Below are 16,099 nucleotides of genomic sequence, written 5' to 3' on the forward strand. Positions count from 1 at the left end.
GAAGCAGAATGGAACATTAGCGCTGCGGTTTTTAGCAAAGGTGTCCTTGTTTTCTACACGCCTTCTCAAACATGAGGGAACAATTTGTGTACATGGATGATGATGCTAATGACTAGACTAAAAGGCTTTAATTAGAATTATTTATTCCACAGTGTAGATAGTTATTTCTACTCATATAGCTCAGTATTTGGAAGCAATATTGAGTTAATTATATTAAAGGTAGAAAAATAAATGTTAAGTAGAGACTGACATCACTCACCCTTGCCAATGGCCCTGAACAATTCTCTTTTTCTCAGTCTCAAAGTGAAACCTTGCTGGGTGTCCCCACTCAAGGAAGGAATCTCCACACTCTGAGAAGGGGGATGTTAGAAGTCTGTCCTGTTAAAGAGTGGGACAGGGCTTTTACTGGAGGAATGGCTGTCAGTCAGGGGGTGCTCAGGGATCCCCCTGCAGCAGGACACTGCCTGAGCAGGGACACAGCAGCTCCAGCTGTTTGCACCTTACCAGGAATGGCTTGAGCAACGAGGGTCTCCTCTTTGTAGTGTTAAAGAACACTGAGAGCAGCTTGACCAAACTATCACACCCACCATTGTCACTGAAAACATCAGGATAGATTAAGCTCTTTAATGCTACTTTTGGTATCAGAAAGCACATATTACCTTATTACAGTGCTCCTCTAAACATGTACATGGTCTTTCAAAGCTTTGCACTATTTATATATTTTAGCAAACCAAGAAATTAATGTCACTGGCTATAAATTGCTCTTCATTAATTAGTTTTCTGTCTTCTATTGGTTATTGACTTCTTGCTTCTCATGCTAATTAGTCCGTATTTTCAGTCTTTTTATTATCTTTTTCCCAGATAGAGAGAGGTATCGTGTTTTAAGCCTCGATGGAAATTAAACACCTCGCAGCTGCTTGCTCAACCACCTCTTCTTCCCTGACACTGGTGGAATGGGGAGGAGATTTGAAGTAAAACTTCTGTATTGAATTAAAAACAGTTTCATATTTGAAAATAAAGTAAATTACAACAATAGTAGTAATTAATAATGATAATGTAAAGGGACCAAACAAGTGATGCACAATGCAATTACACACCACCTGCTGACTGATGCCAGAGCCCCCTTCCCAAACCAAGATCAGCTGCCCTTCTGGGCAGCTCCTCCCAGTTTATATACCAGGCATGATGTTCTAGGGTGTGGATGTCCCTTGGGGCAGTTCAGGTCACCTGTCCCAGCTGTGCTCTCTCCCAGTTTCTTTTGTGAACCTCCTCACTGGCAGAGCAGAAGATGAGGAAACAAAAAGTCCTTGACTTAGAATAAAATATGACTTAGCAAAACCTAACAATTCAGTGTATTATCAACACCATTCTCATTCCAAATCCAAAACACAGCACTGTGACAGCTAAAGAAGAAATTAAAGAAGAAATTAACTCTACCCTAGCTGAAACCAGGACAATGGGATTACAGTACAATTGCTGAATTTTCTTTGTTGTTCCCTCTTTATCTCAGGGTTCTGCACAATGGCCTCATGGGTCATAAATTCTGCATTCCTTGTGTCCAGCTTCAGCAATAAATCCCTCTTCCAGGTCTGAGACCATTGAAGAATATCAAGGTTGATTACAGTTGTTGTAGCAAAATGTAAATGTTCAGGAATTTTCTCAAGTTGTGTTCCCACTGTAGCAGCTTATGACAAACCTTGCTGAATGTTGGCTATAGTGGCATATGACAGAGTGGAAAATTACACTGCTTATGATTAATTCAAACAAGTAATTAGAAAACTTAATTAAAACAATTAATTAGAAAAGGTATTTGTAAAGTTCTATCATTTTCAACACCATGAGGACATGCAAACAGATATTCCCTGATCTGAGGGCAGAGCAGCAGGGATGTCCAGGCCTTCACATGGAAGTCACAAGTGTCACTTGATGGAAGAAGCCAAAGAGCTTCTAACACCCTTTTCAGCAGCAAAGCATATTTTGCTGAATAAACCTGACAATACAAAATCTAAAAATGTATCAGACTGGCAGCCAATCATGTTGTGCTGTAGAAGGGCAGTCCCACTTCTGCACGGTGAGAATTTCTAGCATACCTTCCTAAGGTGTGTGAAGATCCCTGCCTTGAGTAGGGAAGCCCCTTAAGGTCACTTCTCAGGGCTGAGCCAAATAGGTTTGCTCATGGCTGTTGCATGGGTATCATCAATCTCTACTCAATAATTGTTTTGCTAGATTTAATATAATTGCTCCTCTATACCTTCAAAAATAGTGCAGTATACTACACTAGTAGTTATGGCTACCTATGCTATGTAGCAAATAATTCTGAACAAGTTATTTTACTTAATCATTGCAATACATTTAAATAAGTACTTAATTTTATTTATTTAATGCATTGCCATCTTTAATCCCATGGGACAAAGTTACATACAGGCTCACTTACACCTCTGTAACCCTTTAGACATAAACTGAAGAGTCTGGGGCTGGGCTGGGATGCAGCTGCATCCAGGCTCTTCTCTGAAGAGTTTAGAAAACCAAAATGTCCTTTCTGTACCTGCTGACTGGACAGGAGGGTCTCTCTAACAAGCTTTCTCTGGAGTGTGTCTGTTCTCCATTCACTGATAACTTTTTCAAGGAGCAGGGTCCATTCCAACTGGAGATAGTCTATGAAGTAATGATTCTATGAAATGGTGGAAGGGGAAAAAATGATTTATTTTTGCCACAATGGGAGGGAGGTTAGTATGACTCAAAACCGTGGTAAAGGGAAGGATGGGCTGCAGGGAGAGGTATCACTTTGCATCATTAAATTTGATTAGGATTTCATAAAATGAAATGAAAACCAACACCTATGCCAGCCCTTGCTTATTAAGCCTTCCCCCAAACATAATGGGAATATCTCCTGGTAGTGGATAACATTGATCTGTGCTGAGAATGATGGTCTGACCGCTTGGTGGGCCCACCTCTCAAATACATCTTACCCAAAGAAATAATTTGAATGCTAAATCCTTATTTGCTGCAGCAGATGTGGCAAAAGAAAGTGTCTGATTCTTGGTTGGTTTGGGATTTGTTGTTGTTGTTTTTCTTTTAATCTTTCTGATTAATGACAAGCTATGGAAGGACAAACCATAGGAAGAAGAAGTAGGGGAAACTATGTGTAAATTTGTGGGCAAGAATGATCTTTAACCCAAGTGCACATGGGGACTGCATCAATGCACACTCCTTTGTCTCAGGTTCCTCTACAGCAGAGTCACATTGATGGTGGGACCCAGAAATGAAATATGGGTACAGACCACCAGTGTGGGTTAAAGTGGGAGTGTTTCAGCAGAGTGTAAGACACAGTAGCAGAAGCAGGGGAAGTGTCTGGCAGCAGAGGAACATAAAGCCAGGGCTGATTATGTACAGGATTAGCAGTGCCTTGGCAAAACCTAGAGTCTGTTTACTTCTTCATGGTCCATAAAAAGGGGCCTTCAAATCTGACAGGAAATAGATCAACTGATTTTTAATTGTGATGATCTGGACATCAACAGGGAAAATTATTTATCTTCACTCAAGGTAGCAGTAAGGAATGTTCTCAGGTAGCAAGCAGAATAAAATGATGGAAAAGCCCCAAACTGAAGTGGGCAAATAGTCAGCGGACTCCAGTTCTGCAGAGTACTCCCATAAGAGATTTTAGAATTGTGCTTTTGCTACTGAAAGTCAGGAATAAAACTCTTTAACACTGTGATTTTAGTATTAGAAAGTGGCATTATTTTATTTCAGCTGGGGATATCCTCCAGTTGCACACACCACAGCTAGCTAACAGACTGGTTTAAATCTGTGTGACTTTCACAGATTCATTACATTTCCTTAAATTCATACCTATATACTAAAAGTTCCTGCAAATCAATTTGGGTGTTTAAATCACTTCTCAGAACTTATTTACATTAGAGTAAATGTTTCCTCTAAAATCAGTATGGGGTCACTCAAATGGGAATGTAAGACTCCAGTGACATCCCAAAAATACACACCAAACACACATGGAGAAGAGAGAGATTTGATGAATAACCCTAAAGCACAGTTTAATATCTGAGTTCAGGCTGTCATTCTCTGGATGGGGTCCATTCCAGGAAAGAATCACCTAGTGAACACAGATAATCCCACATATTCTCCACAGTACCAGACAAAATGTACTAAAGAGGGTGGATTGCACTTCAGGAAATAACATTTGTCCCAGGCATGTTTCAGGTGTAGCAGTTTTTTTTCAACAATACAAAAATATCTTATTGATTTTCAGTTCCAATAATCCATTTACTTAATAGGCTGGTAAGTCTCCCTGTAAGAGAAGTCCTATGTGTGTAGGTGCCAGAGGACAATAGCATCTGGAAGAACAGACAGAAGAATGAAGTAAAATCAAGTAGCTCAGCTGCCAGTAGGAGAAATCTGTGGTTAATGATTTTGGAACAGCCACGTCACAAATCTTAAGTATTTCTGTCTGTGTTCCCAGAGGAAGAGCCTGTTGGGTATTGACTGCTGCAGCTGTAGGAGTCAGTTATTTTCCACTCATTGTTTAGGTACAACACAACTTTCTCTGGTTCTCCTGTTAGAACAAACTGTAAAGAAAGACCTACAGAGCACTCACATAACTATTTTCATCTGTTATGTTTTGACCTTTCATGATCTTGGGCCTGATCTTGCCTGCCTTAAGGGAAAAAATTTAATGTGGAGCCAAACTACAAATAGAAACAGGAAAATGGCTTTAAAGGTTTTGCAGGAGGAAAGAAAAGGTAACTCATATCTAACTCTGATTTTATTATCTTTTAATTAATGGTGCAGGAAAGGCCTGCCATGGGAGAACACATCATGCCATCGCAAGTGGGTCCTTCAGATTTCTCAGAGATTTTCCTCTGTGGATAATAATTTCTGCCTTTATTATGTTTCTGTTTAATGAAACACAGCTACTGCACTTACAAGCTGTCACTTACAGAAGACACCTACATCACATTAGGTGGTTCTTCCCTACAAAATCACTTTCTGCTGTTCAGAGGATCTGACTGTGATGCAGAGGTTACTCTACAGCCAGTGACTAAGGATAAAAGTGGGCAAAGACAGTCCTACAGCCAGGGGAAAAAGGATCAGACTGCATGAGATGTCTTAACACTGGAAATGTGAGTACCAGCCAGTAATTCAACTTTTAATCAACCTCTTTGGCATTGAAAGGAGCCTTGTGGTGAGAGAGACAGTGTGGGGTTGCTGATGGATCTGAATAAGAAACCACAAAATAAACCAAACAACAGCTAAAAAATAATATCTTTTAATAGAATACAATAAAAATTAAGATTGGTAATGAGTGAATCTTTTGTCTCTAATCCCCAAATGAACGTGGATTGCATCCTTGCTTCACCTTCAAATTTTATTGAGAAAGCATAAGTATGGTAAGCCTGTGTGGCAACTCTGTCATTAATTTGGCTGCTTTATGAAGTAATAGTAATTAATGCAAGGTAAACCAGATCTTGATATTTCTGTAGATATCTGGGTTTATATAGAAATGCTTTCCAAGTTATGTAAAATTAGAGGTGGCTGTGAGTCAACTCAAACACATGCATCTTGTTTATCCACCCTCTAACAACTCTTCCTTATTGCTCCAATCAGCACTAGCCAGTCTCAATGGACTTTATAAATACATATATTTACAGTATAAAGAGCTGTGGAAAAGCCTCTCTTTTGCTTCGCTGCAGTGCTCACAGTTGAAAGCTTTTCTGGAGAATTCATAATTTAGGGGCTTTTTTCCCTTACTCTTCTTCCACCACACTCCACAACAGGTAACAGAGAATTTACCTTTGTTATATTCAAATGTTGCTGCTGATGATTTTGGGACTTGAACTGATTAGTCCATAAAAAGATATTTGCCATATTTTTTTTTTCTTTTTCTACAGGGTAAAAATGGTAGCTGAGCATTTGAAGACAGTAGTGAATATGCAAACTTTGAAGGCAATGCTACGAAAGAAGAATTTGTCAAAAATAGAGACAAAAATAAATGCATAAGACTGCCTTATTTTCTTTGGAAACTTTCAGATCTTCTCAGAAGTTTCTAACTTCTAGTCATCTTTTTGTCTGTTCAAACAGGCAGTTGCATTTTGATTGCAGATTTGCCTGGCTGTTTGAAGCTTCATCTAAAACAAAGGGAGTTCTACAAGGCACCAGAGAAGGATGATCCTTGGGAACCTCAGTGGGTTTAGTGAATTCAGACTCCTGGGTTTTTCTGAAAGCTCTCATTTGCACTCTTTGCTCTTTGTAGTTTTATTATTTCTTTATATTCTCACCTTGATGGCTAACACAGTGACAGCTTTCACAATAAACAGTGATAACACCCTTCACACCCCGATGTATTTCTTCCTCACTCAGCTGTCCTGTTTGGATATCTGCTATTTATCAGTCATTTTCCCAACCATTATCGAGACCCTGATGGTGGGAACAGTAAGTATTTCCAAGACAAGATGTGCAATGCAAATGTTTTTCTTCCTTTTCTTTGGAGTTGCTGAATGCTTTCTCTTGGCTGCCATGTCCCTTGATCGTTATTTTGCAATTTGCTACCCCTTGCACTACACAGTTACCATGAGCAGCAGGCTCTGCAGAAGCCTGGTTGCTGGGAGTTACATTTTTGGGGCTGCTGTGGGTTTAATTCACACCCTCACAACATTCAGCTCACCCTTGTGTGGCTCTGCCATCGACCACTTCTTCTGTGAGATTCAGCCCTTGCTGGACCTGCTGTGTGGCAGCACCTTCCCACGAGAGCTGCAGGTCACTGTGGTGGCTGTCTTTGCTATTCTGAGCCCTTTCCTACTCATCATTTACTCCTACGTTTGTATCATTTCCACCATTCTTCACATGGCATCAGCTGAGCGCCAGCAGAAAGCGTTTTCCACTTGCTCCTCACACCTCTTGGTCGTGGCTCTGTTTTATGGCACTGGAGGCGCCGTGTACCTGCGGCCAAAATCCACCTGTTGTGCATCTGTGCACAAATTCCTCTCACTCTCTTATTCTGTGCTCACTCCCTTATTGAATCCCATCATTTACAGCCTGAGGAATAAGGAGGTCAAAGAAGCCCTGAAGAAAAGATGGAGAAAAACGAATGTGGTGTGGAAATGAAATGGAATGTTTGGGGTGTTTCAGGTGTTTGTATTGGTATTTTTCACTCTCAATTCTTGTTCAGTAAAATGAATTTCCAGATACACTTCAGCTTTTGGGTAGGAAACAGGGAGAAGAATGGAGATTTTCAGCTGTAAGAGGGAGTGTTAGAAGCTATGTTAACATTTTGGAAGGAAACTTTTTCCACATCCTGAAGAAATTCTTAAATAAATAAACTTTATTTTTTTTCCCTTGCTATTTTCCAGAAACTTTAAAATTGTGCTTTACATACTTCTGACTTTTTGAACAGAAGAGTAATATTCATGAGCCTGATTTTACTGGAAGAACTGAGAAGAATAAGTTTTTATCCGTTTGCATTTATCTCCTGAAAAGATTTAGTAAATTTCTTTGGGGAAAGGAGAGGATATAATTCACGCTATAATGTGGAGCCCAGGAAATTAATGACTATTGATTATTAATTCTGAGATTGTTATTGGGGGACAAAAAAAAAAAAAGGTGTGCAAAATTGCATTCCTGCTCCAGTGCCTCAAAGGCATTTCTTTAATTTTAGAGTTTTAAACATGTTAGACCAGGTCTCGGCATTTGAATAACCTAACCACGGTAAAGCTCTGTGACTGTTAATAAAGTTCTTTATATTAAATCCTCAAAACTTAAACGGTATTGGAAAGTTAAGGACATGAATTCCTCCTTAAATTAATCCTTCATTGCTGGAAATAATTGTAAATAGAAATATAATAAAAGTACAGTGTTCTTCATTTGATGTCATATGAATTTTTATTTTGAGAGTTTGTAATTCCACAGAAAAATTATACGGTATAACTCTTTGCAGAAGCTTGACATATTTGTTTTTAAACATATCTTATTTTGTATCAAAAAATATTAAACCAGAAAAATATAGAATATTTTTCAGCATTTATTATAAAAGAAAATGAGCCACCAATAAGAGATTTAATTAATCATCTTTTCAAATCTCATCACTGATTTAAAATATAAAAGCGTATTTCATCACTGTTGATGTAATTAGAAAATAATGTACTATATGACTTGAAGGATTTATACTGAGGCAATGTTTAATTTTTTTTCTTATAATGGAGGGCAGGATTGATGTTTTAATTATATCTTTACTTTCAGTGCACCAAAGATAAGGAGTAGTGGTAATTCAGTGGTAATTGTTAAAGGTTGGACAGATGGAGATTTTAAGAAAAATGTAGAAATTCTGTTGTTCAGGAACAATTTATTTCACCTTGGACTTACCACATGTACTCTGTGAATGATGGTTTTGACATCTATCAAGCGATTTTTAGCATGGATTCCTAATAATTAGAAATCACATTTCTGATATTTTGGGAGTCACAACTACTGCAAGAGGCATTCATTATTTTGGAATAGCATTTGTAAGGTAGGTACAGCACTTCTGGATATGCAGAATTATGCTAAAATTTTAATTTATCATTAAAGAAATAGTATTTAATAATATTAAATAATATTTTTGTCATTAGATTAACCAAATGTCCACATTTGAAGTTGTCACTGTAGCCTATAGATGCCAACTACTTTTTTCAGCAGATTTTGTCACCAGATTCCATTAATTTTAAATAGTTTTGACTGTGGTGGGAATTCAGATCCTGCAAACGCGGTCTGGGGTCAGATCACATTCCAAATTATTGATATTTATGTGCCCAAACTGCCACATGATAAAGATAACCCACACAAAGCTTGGAATCTCCTTTGCCAGGCTTGACTCAGCCTAAGGCAGACTCGTGTTAATATCTCAACATCCTCGGAAATATTCCTGATTTCCAGGTGGAATTTCCTGTGCAGCAGTTTCTGCCTGGTGTTTGTTTGGTTTGGTTTGTTTAGGTAGAGGTTAGGTTGGTTTCATTATTTGTTTTTAGGTTGGAAAGAAAAGAGAGGTTTTTTTGGGGATTTTTTTTTTTAATATGTGTTTTTTATAGAGGTGTGTATAATTTTTTAGTGGTTTTATAGATTGTTAGTTATATCAAAGTTTTTATATTATATTTGTAGATTTTTAATGTAAATTTATTCTATTTTATTTTTTGGTTTTGTGAAATATATATGTTAAAAATATTAGTAAAATTATAGTCTATATATAATTTTATTTAAAATAATAAAAGTTATTGAATTAAATAGAAATAAAAATATTAAATTTTATGTTTTAATTTTATTATAATTATAATATTATTTTTATTATTATTTTATTTTATTATTTAATAAATTTTTAAATTTATTTTTTAAAATAAAATTTTCTTTATACCTTTTAAAAAAAAAAAACACTGACCAGTGACCACTGACCCCCTGCCACAGGGTGAGTGGGAGCTTCAGATGAGCCCTGCCTCATCCTCACATTTTGGGAACAGTTTAAATTCAAGGAATCACTCTGGCTTGCAGCTTTTAATGATGGCAAATCGTGTCTGTTCATAAAAATTAATCATTTATTAAGCAGACAAGAGATAGCAGATGAAAGATCTTAATCAGATTTACTTACTACATGGTATAAACCTAAAGAACTACTAGTAGATTACAGCATAACATAAAACAATGCACTATATTGAGGTTATTGAGGTAGCTATACTAAAGATGGTGAAAAAAATGGAGTTAATTAGGAATCAAATGGAACTTTGCAACGAGATGATGATAATGTCCAGATTCCTTCACTTAACCCCACGGGAGCAACCACAAAGCAGCGTCCCTACTCATGGCAGACACTCCACACATTTCTGGTGGAACTCAAAATGTCCCTCAGACGTTTTTGGAGGTTCCAGACCCAGGTCAGAAGCATTTGAGACCCTGGTAGGCAGCTGGAAACAGCTGGGATTTTGGGTTTGAACCATGGAATGAATTACCAACCTTGCAGGGAGAACAAGAAGTCACAAAAGTTTAGATATTAGAGTAGAAGTAGTCACAAAGTAGAGGGAAGAATATTTGAGTGCTGTACAGGGGGGGTTTAATGCTTGTACAGGGGGTTTTGGTTTTGTACACGGTGGACAGAAGTTTTAAGATGGATTTGGAATTTGGGCCTGCCCTGTCCTTCCTCTTTCTTCTTCCTTACCTCCATGTTCTTGGTGATGTTGGCACTCACAGATTGGTTTAGAGTAGAAAAGCACCATTTAATATAGGTAATAGGCATTGGGGAAAAACTGTAACCATGTAACACGTAATGTACCATATAAAAGATAGAAAATAATTTAATATAGGTAATAGGCATTGGGGGAAACTGTAAACATGTAACACATAATGTACCATATAAAAGAGAGCAGCAGCCCTGGGCAGGGAGAGAAGAAGCAGTCGGGGTCAGAGAGGATGTCAGGGTGTGTGTGTGCCTTTGCTTGAGCTGTGAGCAAACCACAGCAGCCTGAGAAGAAAATCTTTTAGATAACTTGCAATAAACTGCCTTGAGACCAAACAACAGAGACTGCTGAGCCTTTCTTTGGAAGCACGGGTTGGAGGACTGTGGGAGTCCAGGGCTTCCCTCTGGCTGCCCTGGGACCCTGGCAGGGGTCAGGAACCCGCCTGGACAGAGCCCCAGAGACACTGTCTGTGATCTCTGTCCATGGAAAAGAGTTTTCAATCTTACAAGATGAATTACAAGCTCTGAGTGTTTGATTTAAGTAATAAAAGTGTGGCACGGGTGCAAAAGTAAAATTTTAGGATTCTAGATTAGGGGCCCAAAGAGGACAAGATGGAGGAAATTGGGTGTGCCTTGTCCTTTTTCTCCTTCTTCATGCCCTCCATGTCTCACTGTGGTGTTGGCATTTTTCTGCTGGTTCAGGCTGGGGACACACTGTCCAACGTAGGTGACAGATATTGACACGTTCTTGTAAATCCAGCCCAGGGAGTTTCTGGTATTTAATGTTTGTAACATCCACTGAGGGCAGAGCCCCACACGCTGCCCTGCAGGACAGAGCTGGACAGGGCAGCAGAACATGTGAGAGATAAACAGAATAAACAACCTGGAAACCAGCACAGACTAATTATGGCTTCTGCTTTGGCAGCGGGGCTGAGAGACAGAGACTTTACAATCTCAGAATCATCAATACCTCAGAGTCCGACAGAGGAGAAGTTTTTTCACCACACAGAGCCACCCCATGACCTAGGGTGGTCTTTGACACATTTCCACTGAATATAAAGAAGATTTCTGCTTTGTGAAGGTTTGCTGTGGTTTTTATAAAGTTTGCAAAGTGATGTGCCTGTCTGTCAGAAATCCAGCTTGTCTTCCAGATCTCACCCCAACAGCAGGGTGTTTTTGGGGATATGCCCGACCAGTATTAAGCCCAAAAAAACCAATAACCATGGGCCCAAAGTGTCTCTCTACAGGAGAGCTTGAGTTATCTGCCCGTGGGACAAACAACAGAGGAGCTCCTGTGGGGGAATGCCCAGCTACAACCTTCTGTTGGGGTGCTGGGGACACAAGGCAGATGATGGACTTTGGTTGGCACAGGGGATTTGAGAACAGGATGCCTTGGCAAGAGCAAACAGAACTTTGAGAATTAAATCAAGATTGCAAGAAGATCAAATCAGATGGATTTACCAGAAAAGGAAAATTACATCAGGCTTCTGCAAGCTAGAGATGTTTAAAATGTGTAAGTTTGTGTGAATATTAACCCAACCACTGTTTAAAATACACTACCCTCCCTAAAATAGTATAAAAGCTTTTGTGTCCCACAGTAAATCAGATTCTGATCACCAAATCAGTCTTCCACATCTCTCCTAATTGCTAGCAACCCCCTGCAGATACTTTTACATGGGGATAAGGTCCCCTCTCAGTCTTCCCAAGGCTGACCAGGCCCAGCTACCTCAGCCTGGCCTCACAAGAGGGATTCCCATTATTTTCAAAGCCCTCCACTAGACAATGACAATTTGTGATCATGTGTGTCGTGTGTGCTACTCCTGTGGAGAAGTTTCTTGAAATTGTAGAGCTCTGTAGGCCTGGAGGAGAGGACCCTGAGGTCAGACCTCGTGTGGTCTGCACCCTCCTGCTGAGGGGCAGTGAGGGGCAGTGAGGACAGGTGTCCATCTCTTCCCTCTCATGACAGTGCCAGGACTTGAGAAAATGGCTGGAGCTGACTAAGGTGAGGTTTAGGTTCAATAGCAACAAAAACCTTTTATTCCACAGGGTGGTTGAGCATTGGAAGAGCCTCCCCAAGTCCATCTGAGCTCCGGAAGTGTCTGGAGAATGCTGTCAGACAGATGCTGTGACTCTTGGGGTGTCCTGTGCAGGGCCAGGAGCTGCACTGGATGGTCCTGACAGGTCCCTTCCAGCTCAGGGGTCTCTGTGGTTGTGACCTTGCAGCCCTGCTTTGCTGACAGCCCCTTTGCCAAGGTCCTCACAGAGCTGACCTCCTGTCACGAGCCCTGGATATAATGGGTGTGATGCCTCACAGCAAACCTGCTCTGAAACAAGACAATTACTCTTGTGTTAATGAGCAGATTATTTTGGCCCTAAATTGGGAGAGATCAGGAGCTCACTGCAGCATGTCTGCAGTTATTGGTATCTTGAGTTTACCTCTGGGTTTCAGTTTCTCCAGCTCTTCCCCTGTGCCCTTGCTCACATCCCTGGCTGCCTATTCCCTCTTCTCAGTGAAGTTTCTTTCCAAGACACTGAGTGCAGACGTCCCAAGGCATTAGAGTTTCACCAAGTTTTAACTAGACCTTTGTGTTCAGCTGGGTCCCTCTCAGGGGAGTTACTGGGCTGTAGAGAATTGGGGAGAGGCCCAATCACCAGCTAGGAAAGTTCTGAATCTCAGGAGTGAGTCTAATTGCAAAAGTTCTTGTTAGCTCCAGTTAATTGCTCTTAGCTGTTTACCAAACACAAATATTTCCTTTTCTGAAGGAATGGCAAGATCACATCAACACAAATTTAGATGAGACTGGGAATACTGCTCTCCTTTGGTGCTACACCCTTGTAACATCAGAGCTGGAGAGTTAGGAGTTTTAAAAAACTTCAGAACAGCTCCAGGGGCTGTCAGGACATTGCACTGTGTTCATGAGGCCAACATGCACCTGCCTCCTAAGAGGCCTGGTTTACCTCTGCCCAGAGATTAGAAAATCCCAGGAGCAAGGACCAAAGGGAGGCCAGAATCACTTCCCAGCAAGAGACAGATCATGGGTACTATTCCTGGCTGGTGTAAGTCCCTTTAACCAAAGCTATTGCTCAGAAGTTCAAAACCACATGTTCTAGTGTAAAACAAAAATATGTCTAATAGAGCAAGCAGGCCAGGATGTCCTCCTGTATCTCACAGTGTAAAATGGAGTGAATTCAAACTCCTTTTTTTCTGAAATCTCTCATTTGCATCCTTTTCTCCTTGTAGTTTTATTGTCTGTATATTCTCTCCTTGATAGCTAGCACAGTGATAGCAAAACATCACCAAATGTCCTGGAAACACTCAGACTAAACCTCCTCTTTCTCACCATTACCAGTACATAAAGTAATAAATGAAAATATTTACTCTCCTAACAATGTACTGATTCCCCTTTTCTCCCCAGAATCTCCATGTATACATTAGGGGTTTTCACTGCTCAGCTGTGCTTGCACAGAGCCAAGGCCTTTTCTGCTGCTCACAGTGCCCTGCTGGTCAGGAAGGTGGAAGGAAACCTGCTGAGGATGAGAAGAGATGGGGAAAACTTTGAGGTGGTCAAAGAATCTGATTTTATTGTGGACTACAAATGCTTATATGCTATTTTAGGGAGGCTAGTAATGTCCTACTGCAATGACTGGGTTTATTAAAAACCAAACTTATAAATTTTAGACATCTCTAGCTTGCAGAAGTCTGATGTAATTTTCTTTTTCTGGTAAACCAGTCTGATGGAGGCTTCTTGCAATCTTGATTTCATTTTCAAAGTTCTGTTTGCTCTTGCCAAGGCATCCTGTTCTCAAATCCCTTGGCTAAACCAGGTGAAAAGTTGAAAAGTCCATCATCTGCCTTGTGTCCAGGATCCCAACAGAAACCCAGCTGGGACAGAGGGAAATTCCACACCAGAGGACAGAGTTATCAACTGGGGGAAGAAGGAGGAAGGGGAATATTTTGACTGATGGAATTTGCTTTCCCAGGTAATGTTGTATCCATTATCTTGGATATATTCTTCATCCTTTTCTTTCTCTACAGCCCCCATTAACTCTGCTCTGGCCTTACCCATTTTTTTATCCCTTTGCTGACTCATTTCAGCACATCTGAGTTAACCTGTGCATGTGGCCTTTCCAAACCTGTCAAAGCAGCTTCTCCTCTCATGGAGACACGTGGCTCTGGTGTCATTCCTGACCTTTGGCACTGGATCACTGTTCCAGAACTCTCCATGGGTTTCTCTGTTGTTCTGGCTTTGCCTTTCCACTTTGAGACATGCCTGTATCCTGCTCCAGCTACATTTGCCCCACCACTGACCATTTATTTCATCAAGCATCGTGGCCTTTTCATTGACACCCTCAGCCTTTAAAGCCATCTCGACCATCTGCCCTTGCGCTGTACATTTCTACTGGACTTTCCACCCCAAGTTGTGCCAATTTTTGCTGCCCACTCCTCCAAATGTGTCCATAGTAGTTCCATGGTGGACTGAAATGTCCCTTCCATACCTCCCTTCCTGCTTTTCCTCCTTAGAAAATTACTGAATTAAAATTTACCAGAATCAAGGTTTTGTTCAGCCAGTGGAGCTGGGGAAGTCAGTGTCACCTGTGCTCTGCTCTGTTGATAGCCACACATCCCAAACCCTTTGCAGCTCTTCACAGAGAGTTTTCAATCTGCAGTGTGCTCCTTCTGGTGTTTTGCTGTGTGGAGAAAACTGTTACCAAAATCTCTGGGTGCAGATCAGGAAAATGGCCTTAAACATACTCACATGTAGGAGGTCATCAGGCAGACAAGAGGATAATTCCTGCTTGCCTGAACTCTCTGGGGCAAGTGGATGCAGAAGTGCACAGCAGGAAGAACTGTATTTAGGGGAGAGTGTCAGTGTCTGTCCCACAGAACACAGTCTGGTCCAGCTTTCTGAGTTAATTACACTGAAAGTTCCTCCACATTTGCCTGGGAAGACAGCAACAAAAGATCTTTGATAAATTTGATTGCAAGAGGCTGTAAAATCCACCCAGATCTATTTCTTAAAGTACTGGAAGATGTAAATCTGGCCAAGGACATCAGGGGTAACAAAAGAAGCTTCTGTAGGAGTAAAAGCAGAAATAAAAGAAGAACCAGGGACAATGTGATCCTGCCAGGAAGGATATAGGGCTGAGGTACTCAACTTTTTTTGTCTCATTCTTCACCTGCAAGAGTTCCAGACACACCACATGAGCTGCAGAAGGTAAAAGCAGCAATTAGGGAGATGAAGAACTTTGTGCTGTATAACAAGACTGGGTCTGAACATTTAAGAAATGTGGGAACTCAAAATGTCCCTCAGACATTTTTAGAGGTTCCAGGCCTTGGTCAGAAGCATTTTAGACCCTGGCAGACAGCTGGACACAGCTGTGATTTTGAGTTTGAGCCACGGAATGAGTTACCAACTTTGGAGGTGGAACAAGCAGTCACAAAAGGTTAGATAGTATAGTAAAAGTAATTAAAAAGTAGAGGGGAAATTTTTTTAGTATTGCACAGGGGGGTTTTAACACTTGTACAGGGGGGTTTTTACTTTGTACATGGGGGTCAGAAGTTCTAAGATGGAGGAAAGTGGGCTGATCCTGTTCTTCCTCCTTCTTCTTCCTTGCCTCCATGTTCTTGGTGATGTTGGCACTCACAGATTGGTTTAGAGTAGAAAAACACTTGGCAACGTAGGTAGTAGGTATTGGGGAATAATTGTAAACATGTTATACGTAATATATCATATAAAAGATAGCAGCAGCCCTGGGCGGGGGGAGAGAAGAAGACAGCAGACAGAGAGAGGATGTCAGGGTGTGTGTGTGCCTCTGCCTGGGCCGCTGACCAAGCAGCCACAGCCCGAGAAGACAATCTTTTAGATAACTAAGAATAAACTGCCTTGAGGCCAA

At 40.5% G+C, this 16,099-nt stretch overlaps 1 protein-coding gene across 1 annotated transcript; it reads left to right on the forward strand.

The window, feature by feature from the left end:
• The first annotated feature begins 445 nt into the window (after positions 1 to 445).
• On the forward strand, positions 446 to 11,043 carry LOC110480584 (olfactory receptor 10C1-like). The gene has a single exon (XM_085562008.1). It carries the CDS (start codon positions 6,178 to 6,180, stop codon positions 7,114 to 7,116), a length of 939 nt encoding a protein of 312 aa, XP_085418134.1. The 5' UTR covers positions 446 to 6,177; the 3' UTR covers positions 7,117 to 11,043.
• The last annotated feature ends 5,056 nt before the right edge of the window (positions 11,044 to 16,099 follow it).

Source organism: Lonchura striata, chromosome 27 (genome assembly GCF_050655825.1).
Source record: "Lonchura striata isolate lonStrDom1 chromosome 27, ASM5065582v1, whole genome shotgun sequence".
NCBI classification, from domain to species: domain Eukaryota; kingdom Metazoa; phylum Chordata; class Aves; order Passeriformes; family Estrildidae; genus Lonchura; species Lonchura striata.